Raw genomic sequence first — 9,053 nt, 5'->3', positions numbered from 1 at the left:
CCGCCGGGGCTCCCAGACCCAGTTGCACTCCAGTCTTCAACCAGGTTTGATCTTAGAATACGTCCACCCTCCAGCAGAACTGTTCCGCCTGACCTACTCCCGCGTCCCCACCGAAACCGAGGCCTTACCGGAGCAGGAGGGGGCCGGGGCACCTTGCAGCCCGCCGCGCTCACCGCGCCGGGCCGCCGATGCGGCCGCCACTGATCCTCTAAACGCGGTCTCCCCCGCACTCTCTCCGGCCTGGGGATGCAGAATGGTTTACAGAGGGACCGCGAGCCGCTGATTGGTCGCAGGCCGCGGTGACGTCGGCGGGCGCTGCATTAAGGCGAGGGGGCTTCGAGAGCTCAGCCAACAGCCAGGAGCAGTGACCGAGCCGCCGGAGCCGGGGAGAGACGCGCCGGGACGGCGGACTGAGCCAGGAGACCAGGGACAGAGGGACGCTTGTCCAGGGAGAGCCAGCCACGCACCGCGGCCCGGGCGGCGACAGCGGCGGCCGGTGCCGAGCTGTTCCGGCCGCGCAGAACTGTAGCCGCTGCACCAGGACGTTTTTAAAAAAAGCGCTCTAAGCTACTCCCCCTCTTCCCGACTCCTCCCGCTGCAAAAGAAAAAAAAAGGGAAAGAAAGAGGCTAGAAAGGAAACCCAGATTTGCCACCACAACGAAAAAAAGAGAGGACAAGAAAAAGAAAAAGTCGAGCGACTGTGGGGTTGGACGCCGGCAGCCGGAGCGTGGGCCAGCGATGCGGGGCTGCGCGCCCAAGCGGCCGCGAATTGTGACTGGAGCCACGATGCACCGCCAGGCGCGGTGAGGAGCCGGGCCGAATCACCTCCCGACGGAGTCCGGGCGCTGGGAGGGCGGTCCCGAGAACGCGGAGGCCGCCAGGCGGGCCCTGGGCCGAGGTGACGGGGCTGGGGCGGTGGGAAGCTAGCGAGCGCGCCCGGCGGCGTCCTCCCGGAGTGGTCCCCCTCCTTTCTCGATTGACACAAACACTTCTCCAAAAGGGGAGAGACCTGAGCAACAACAGTCAACTACGAGATCTTCCTCCTGCCCTCCCCTCCGCTCCTCCTCCCGCGGTCTGCCCCCGCCCCCTCCCCCGGCCCACCCCGGGCGCCCAGCACGTCCCGACCCCGCTGTGCGATGCCTGCAGTTTAGGATCCAAAGCTTCACTACTCATTTTGTTCTTTTCTTTTATAAAAAGAGGAGAGGAAATCCCGGTGGCGGGCAGCCGGGCACACACACAACCCGCCCTCACACCCCGACAAAAGCAGATGCACTTTGACTTCTGACAGCTCTACCTCAAGCCCGTGAGAACTCCCTGCAAATAGCTCGTCGCGTGCGTCGCCCTCTTGCTTCCCCGTTTTATTTATTTAATTCGTTACCCTCACCGTCTCGGTGACCTTCACTCCTCCGCGGGTTCTGGGCAGAAGAGTCGCTTTCGCACCCGCCGGAGACTCTTTTCCTCACCCCAGGAGCGGTGGTGGCGCCGCTGGGCCCGGGGCCTTGGGACGCCCAGGCTGCACACCACCGAGGCGCCCCGTTTGCCTCGTTTCCCCCCTCTTTTGATTTCCTGGTGCGGATTTCGGCTGGCACCGCCGTGTGTGTCTCCTCTTTTTGGAGGGGCTGGGGAGCTCCTTTCGGGAGTCAACCCCTCTGCTCTACCTGCTCTTCTCTCTCCGGGCCTCACCCGACTAAAACCAAAGACCATGGTGCACTGTGCCGGCTGCAAAAGGCCCATCCTGGACCGCTTCCTCTTGAACGTGCTGGACAGGGCCTGGCACGTCAAGTGCGTCCAGTGCTGTGAATGTAAATGCAACCTGACCGAGAAGTGCTTCTCCCGGGAAGGCAAGCTCTACTGCAAGAACGACTTCTTCCGGTGAGTACTTCCCTCGCGGGCCTCTGCCGCTCCCTTCCCGCGGGCCCTTCGGGGCCAGCCACGGATCAGAGGTCAGCGTGGTTGCGTTAGGGGACTGCCTTTGGAGAGGACAGCCAAGTCCCGCAGGCGCCCGCCTCTTCGCCAGCTGGCGCGCTGGGCTCCCGGGACGCGTCCCTGCTTGCATCCTGGAAACTGTGGGTCGCGGCTTAGCTGCACGTGCCTAGGAAAAAAGGGTCTGAGCCCGCCTCGGCCCAGAAGCCCCTCCGAGCTTGGAGGAAGGCAGCGCGGCCTCAGGCGTGGTAGCCCTGGCTGCTCTCCTTCCCAGTGCGCGGAGCTCTCCAGCAGCTGCATTCTCCCGGCCTCCTGGGTTGCTTGCCCTCGGGGCTGAGCTTTGAAGCCCTGTCTAGCTCTTCGCCGCCGCGGCTAGAGGGTCTCCAAGAGGTCTTGGCGGGAACCGCGGAGCTTTTTGCACGGGGTGTCACAGCCGCTTGCCCAGGCAGCCACAGGAAATAGCCCCTATCCTACACATCCCGGGGCGTTCCCGAAACCCCGACCAGCCTGCCGGCGCTGGCCTCGGCAAACTGCCTCTCCGCCACTGTGAAACGCCCAGAGGCTGCAGCCTCCGTGAACATCGTTTCCCCTGCTCACCCCGCTGCCTGGGGTTGGCGGGAGGTTTAGCCTCCGCCCTACGCGGACTTTGGCTCTGGGGCGGGGGATCCACTCGGAGCTCTCCCAAGCACTGCCCATCACCCCGCCACCTCCTTGCGGAAACCTGGGGGGGAAGCCACGAATTCTCCCGACACCCCTCCATTTAGCATTTTAATCATATTCTCTGAAATTCAATGTTTGGGTCACCAAATCCACACAAACACACAAGTCAACAGAGAACTGGAGCGAATTCGAATTGTCATTCCCCGTGCGGTGCTGGAAACCTCCTAGTTTCCTGGGCTGACTAGGTCTCTATTTTCTTCGGAGTCTGTAGTGACAGATCAAACTGGGAGAGGGGGGTGGGTGGGAGTTCAAGCCACCTGTCCCCAATGCCACCCCAGGACGCGTGGCTCTGGTTACGGGAGACTGTGCAGCAAAGCGCGGTGCAGGCTGGTATTGCCAGGAGAAGCCCAGGCTGAAGCTCTGAGCCTCGGCAGGCCATGCCCGCTTTCCCTGGCGCTGGCTGGAACCCAGCCGGGGAGCCGCGCACCGTGCCAGTGGGCCCCAGAGGCCTGGCCCTCCCGCAAAGCGCGTCCCGGTGTCTAAAGCCAAGCCGCGGCTCTAGCTTGCGCCAACCTGCCTGTCTTTGGGCTTGAACGTGGCTGCGGTCCAGCTGCGGCCGTCTGGGCTCTCCCAGGCTGTTTGTTCACCTGCAGCGGGACTGGACCTCGCCAACCCCTCCGCCCTCCTCTCCCCGCCAGTGCGCGGGTCCTTGGCGGTGAAGGAGAAAGGGCGCAAGAAGAGAAGCGGCGCTGGGGAGGGCGCTGGGGAGGCGTTTATAAGGCGCTCTAATTAGAATTTGACTGTTTTCTGAATCTAATCGGAAAATAAGTGCCTCCCTCCCCCTTCCCTTCTCCGCCTTGCCGCCTTCTCTCTCGGGCAGCGCTTTTTTCCTCGGGGACACATCGGGCATGAGGCTAGGAGTCGGGGGGCGGGGGGGGGGGCAGTTTGGGCTCCGCGCTCTCTCACTCTAACGAAATGGATCTCCTTCCGGACTTTTCGTGGTGCCCGCGCTCTCTTCTGCTTTCTTGCCTACTTGATCGGCATTCTGCCTTTCTTACTTTTTTTGCTGTCTCTCTTTCTTCATTTCCCCCTTCCTTTTCGCCTTCCTCCATTTTCCACTTATTTATTTCTCCCTGTCTTTTCCCCTGCCTCTGTGTTCTCTGCCCCTTCCCCCCGCCCCCCATCCTCCCCCTTGCAGGTGTTTCGGTACAAAATGCGCGGGCTGCGCGCAGGGCATCTCCCCTAGCGACCTGGTGCGGAGGGCGCGGAGCAAAGTGTTTCACCTCAACTGCTTCACCTGCATGATGTGTAACAAGCAGCTCTCCACCGGCGAGGAGCTCTACATCATCGACGAGAACAAGTTCGTCTGCAAAGAGGATTACCTAAGCAACAGCAGCGTCGCCAAAGAGAACAGCCTGCACTCGGGTGAGGCCCCAATTCCCCGCGCACCCGGGGCGGGCAGGTCCTGGGAGAGGAAGGTCGGCCAAGGCCGCTGCTGCTCACACCTGTCCCTCCCTTCTCTCCAGCCACCACGGGCAGTGACCCCAGTTTGTCTCCGGACTCCCAAGACCCGTCGCAGGACGACGCCAAGGACTCGGAGAGCGCCAACGTGTCGGACAAGGAAGGGGGCAGCAATGAGAATGACGACCAGAACCTGGGCGCCAAGCGGCGCGGTCCACGCACCACCATTAAAGCCAAGCAGCTGGAGACGCTGAAGGCTGCCTTTGCCGCGACGCCCAAGCCCACGCGCCACATCCGCGAGCAGCTGGCTCAGGAGACGGGCCTCAACATGCGCGTCATTCAGGTCAGGGTCCACTTGGTTCCCCCAGACCCACAGGACTCCTCCAGGCCAGCTCGCAGGAGCGGAGGCCGGCCTTGGGGTGAGGAGAAGAAACCCAGACACACCCTTACCGCTTTGGACATTTGAAGCTCTGCCCAGTGTTTAGAACGACTGGAAACCCCTAGGTCTCCTCCTCTTCCTGGTGATCGTGGTGGCCGGCGGAGGGGGGAGGGAAAGGGAGCTAAGGAGCTCCGCAGGAGGTTGGAGGAAGGGACATGGTGGGACACTCGGTGAGAGTTGGGACGCTTTTTCTCTGCACCACCTACCCCTGTTCCAAAGGAGCCCAGAGGTCACTGTGCCTGTGGAACTTAATGGTTCCTCTGGCTTCTGCACAAGGAGATCTCCCTCTGCATCCCTAACCCCAACTTTGTGGGTCTCTTGCCCTAGTTAGACAAGTCCCAGAGCAGAGGCTTCCCCTCTGGAGAGAGTGGGGCATCCTGGTTAGAAGGTGAGGTGGTCGGTCTCCTGGGAGTCAGCCCTACCTCATGGTCCCAGGTAGGATGGGGAGGGAGGTGGCCATCTGGGCAGCTGTGCTGGTGTTGTAAGCATCTGAGACTGCACGTGCTTCGGGTGGAGGCTCTGGCCCAAGTTCAGTTGTCCTGTTCATGTGCCTGGATGCTCTTCCAGGGTGTGCGTGGATGTGCCTGGGAGGCTGAGGGTGCACACACGGGGGGGGGGGGGGGGGGTGTCCAGGGTCTGGGAGGTTGTGCCAAAGTGCACGCACGTGAATGGTAGGCTGCATGTCTGTGTCACTATGAGTGAGTGGCTGCGGATAACTATCTTTGGCAGTGGAAGATTGTGCGTGGGTGTGGAAAGGATATTGTGCGATTTGGTGTCACTGTCGTTGGGAGATTGAGTGTCAACAGGAGGCTGTTTAGTTCTCTGTGTGCTATCATGTGGAGGAGGGAGCTGCCAGGGACCGTGGAGGAAAACTGTGTGTCTGACACTACTTGGGGAGGCTGCGTGTCTATGTGTGCATAGCCCCGGAGAAGCTGTAACTATGACATTGTGACTTAGAAACAACTCCAACTGCCTCACGTTGGGCAGGGCAGCTTGCCCAGGTCCTCCAGGCAGGAATCCTGTTCACCGTTGGCTCATGGGCCGCCCAGCGCTGCCCTACTCAGAGGACCCCACCCCCAACACCATACACAACACGCGCGCACACACGCACCCGCACACACGGAGCTCCGAGAGCTAGGCTGTGGAGTGTGAGGGGCCGGCGGGGCGGCTAACCCGAAATGGGGAGTGGGGTTTTGTGGCTTCACCCTGTGGCGTGTGTGCTTCAGGTCTGGTTCCAGAACCGACGCTCCAAGGAACGGAGGATGAAGCAGCTGAGCGCGCTGGGCGCCCGGCGCCACGCCTTCTTCCGCAGTCCGCGCCGAATGCGGCCGCTTGTGGACCGCCTGGAACCGGGCGAGCTCCTCCCCAACGGGCCCTTCTCCTTCTACGGAGGTGGGTGCGCTGCCCCGGGCAGGGCTCGGCCAGGCCCGGGTTGGCTTCGTTGGAAGCGGGTGGCAGCGCGGGAGGCGCTTCTCTCAGGCTACAGATCAGAGGAGAGATGGGGGAGGCTGGGCATTAAATGAGGCGGGAGGTGGAATCCCCGAGCCTGAGTGAGGCGGGTGGGCAGTTAGCGGGCAGCTCCAGGGTGTGCACCCAGCCTCCTCCCAGTTCCCAGCCTGGAAGGGAGCCCCCACCCGGCTGGCTAGGGTGCCTCCCTGCCCTTTCTCCCACCCCACCCAGGGCCCGCCCTGACCTCCTCCTCCGCCTGCTCCGCAGATTACCAGAGCGAGTACTACGGGCCGGGAGGCAACTACGACTTCTTCCCGCAAGGCCCCCCGTCCTCGCAGGCTCAGACACCCGTGGACCTACCTTTCGTGCCATCATCCGGGCCGTCCGGGACGCCCCTGGGCGGCTTGGAGCACCCGCTGCCGGGCCACCACCCGTCGAGCGAGGCGCAGCGGTTCACCGACATCCTGGCGCACCCCCCGGGGGACTCGCCCAGCCCCGAGCCCAGCCTGCCCGGGCCTCTGCACTCCATGTCGGCTGAGGTCTTCGGGCCGAGCCCGCCCTTCTCGTCGCTGTCGGTCAACGGCGGGGCGAGCTATGGGAACCACCTGTCTCACCCTCCCGAAATGAACGAGGCGGCCGTGTGGTAGCCGGGTCTCGCGCGGTCCGCGGAGTTCGTGGTTGTACAGAAATGAACTTTTATTTAAGAAAAAAAGAAAAAAAATCATAAAAATCAAGTCACACCCCCTCCCACTACCACCACTTTCCTCCAGCCTCGAGGACCATTTTCCGTCTGGGGAGACTGGATAGGAAAGGGAAACATGACATAGGATTGAAATCTGCCTGGAGGTAGGACTGGGATCCGCGACCTGGCTGGCCCGGTGCAGGACTGGGCTTCCCAAGGGAAACACAGACCTCTCCTCGCCTCCCACCTGGACCCGACTCCGTGGACAGACAGCGCGGGCGTGCGAGTCTGGCCGGCGGGCGGCACAGGAACGACCACGGCGGCCTCCCGGGTGCACAGCTCAGTGGTGACGCCAGGAGGGAGCTTGCGCCCACAGCCGGGCTCAGGCTTCGGAGGTGAGCCGTCCTTGGGCACTCCCAGGCCAGCCCAGGGGGCTCTGGCTGTGGGAAACTAATAGTGTTGGTCTCAGTTCAGCAACAGCGACAACAAACTTAATAGCTTCAGAAACGTCGACCTGCTGTGCATCAGGTGGGACTCTATATATATATATATATATATATTTTGTCTCTCTGGGTTTTTTTGTTTTGTTTTGTTTTGCCAAAATTGCAAAATTCTAAATGTAAAGCCCTCAGTATCAACTCTTCTACCTTCACAAAGCTCTATACACCTATACACACAGACACACTGGATAGGACGGTCTCCAGCCAGACCTCTCAGTAAAATGACTTGAACATCATCTGTACAAGAAAAGTATTCTACTTTCACACACACACACACACACACACACACACACACACAGAGTTTTAAAAAAGACTATTGAACTAAAAACAGTCAACTGTTTACGTATAATGTTAAATTCAGGAGTTCAGTGTTTTACTAATACATCCTGTTTTGAAACCTCTTGTTCAAAAACAAAACGTTTTGAGCAGTCAACCAAAATTGTTCATTTTCTTTTCCTGTAGATGTTCTGACAGATTTGCAGGGCTCACAGCTCACTGTGCTAGTATGTAAAAAGGTGTTGTTTACACAAGGCAAAAAGAAAACACGATATTCAGACACTTGCCAAATAGAATAATTATAGCACAAATACTGTAAAGGTGCCTGGCACCACAACCTGAGAAAGTGTTAAAAAAAAAAAAAAAAGTGTTACAAGGTTTAAGAAAAAAAAACATCTTTGCTAATTTTTAGTCCTGTTGAACATTCATGGAATTGTTAATATGACTTATATAGACCCACACAGGTTTTATTTTTGTGTCTTTAAAATAAAAGTCCAAAATATTTAAATTTTATGGTCAAATATGCAGTCAGCAGCTGCTACTTTTTTCTTTATATATTAAATTTCTCATATGTCTTTTATTGTTCCGATAAACCTAAGCTTGTGTGACCTCCAGTGCATATTAGACCATTCACTGTATGAAAGAAAACATGATGTTGAATAAATTTGTGAGTTTTTAATAAAAATAGAAAATCTGATGTTTAGATAATCGGTGTGTTATTTGATGTTTTAAGAACTAGAAGGGAGGCAAGATGGGGAGCCGAATGACCCCTTAGAAGTGAGGCAGGACTGAGTTATCTATTTTCACCTTGGCTGTGGTTGAACCCCATTGCTAATGCCAGCCAAGCTTTTCTCCATGGCTTCCTGCTGTTATTAACTACAGATTTGCATTCTGTGGATTTAACTGGTAGTGTTGAAGAGATCTTTGCTGATAAGTTAATATAGAATTTGAAATAGAAATAAAATCCATGGCTCAAAATGAATGACCCTAGTCTGTGATTAGGCATGAGATCCCATGTACTCCCCCCGCCCCACAAACAAGACTGGACTTGTGAATGTCAGCTGCAAATATATAGTCAGAGGTGGTCTTTTTCAGTTTCAATTCATTTCCCATAGATAATCCTGTTTTCTAATTTGGTGGTTTGAAAGATAATGTAAAATGAATGTACGGTACAGCTAAAAGTGAAATACTTTAATCCCTTTCACAGAAATGATATGAAATAGTTGTTTTATAGTATTTGTTACATTTGAAGTTCCCCAGAAGGAAAATTATTTTGCTGGTACAGATACATATTACGTTTCTTTGAGAGATGAATAAAAATAACCAATATAGAAATCAAATGTCAACTGGCAGTTGCCCATTAGTTCTGAAAAGTGGTTCAGTCCCTTCCAAGCCTTCATTAAATGTGGAAGGAATTTAAATATTTTATCTACTATGAAATACATGTATGTGTTTTAATATCAAACGCTATTGGAGTTCCAGGATTTCTTTTCCGCATCACCTAGATTTCACACTGGGTTATTTACTTACCCCTCTTTTTTAAATCAAGGTTTTACATGAAAAGGCATGTAATTTCTAGTGTTGTTTTCATATTTTGTTAAGACACAACCAACTGTATCTTTCCTGACAAGAAGGCTTTAAAATAAGCAATATTTCACTGCAC

At 56.5% G+C, this 9,053-nt stretch overlaps 1 protein-coding gene across 2 annotated transcripts; it reads left to right on the top strand.

Annotated features, from left to right (window-relative positions):
- The first annotated feature begins 339 nt into the window (after nucleotides 1–339).
- On the top strand, nucleotides 340–8,552 carry LHX1 (LIM homeobox 1). Of its 2 annotated transcripts, none has more exons than XM_070394353.1 (6): nucleotides 340–803; nucleotides 1,700–1,872; nucleotides 3,782–4,008; nucleotides 4,110–4,387; nucleotides 5,710–5,875; nucleotides 6,200–8,552. In XM_070394353.1, the coding sequence occupies exons 2-6, from the start codon at nucleotides 1,703–1,705 to the stop codon at nucleotides 6,577–6,579; spliced, it is 1,221 nt and encodes a 406-aa protein (XP_070250454.1). In that variant the 5' UTR covers nucleotides 340–803; nucleotides 1,700–1,702; the 3' UTR covers nucleotides 6,580–8,552. The 2 variants fall into 2 exon arrangements, with proteins under 2 accessions (XP_070250454.1, XP_070250453.1); XM_070394352.1 differs by having other exon boundaries at nucleotides 6,164–8,552.
- Nucleotides 8,553–9,053: the final 501 nt, after the last annotated feature.

Source organism: Myotis yumanensis, unplaced genomic scaffold (assembly GCF_028538775.1).
Source record: "Myotis yumanensis isolate MYYU_CA2020_CCGP unplaced genomic scaffold, mMyoYum1.0.hap1 SCAF_16, whole genome shotgun sequence".
Classification (NCBI taxonomy): Eukaryota; Metazoa; Chordata; class Mammalia; order Chiroptera; family Vespertilionidae; genus Myotis; species Myotis yumanensis.
The sequence above is the reverse complement of the archived record's forward strand: the minus strand, read 5'-3'. Positions and strand labels throughout refer to the sequence as shown.

Coding starts and splice junctions, on each gene's coding strand:
- LHX1 (XM_070394352.1), top strand. CDS start 1,703: ATGGTGCACTGTGCCGGCTGCAAAAGGCCCATCCTGGACCGCTTCCTC. Junction 4,388..5,709: donor TCAACATGCGCGTCATTCAG/GTCAGGGTCCAC, acceptor TGTGTGCTTCAG/GTCTGGTTCCAGAACCGACG. Junction 5,876..6,163: donor GCCCTTCTCCTTCTACGGAG/GTGGGTGCGCTG, acceptor CACCCCACCCAG/GGCCCGCCCTGACCTCCTCC.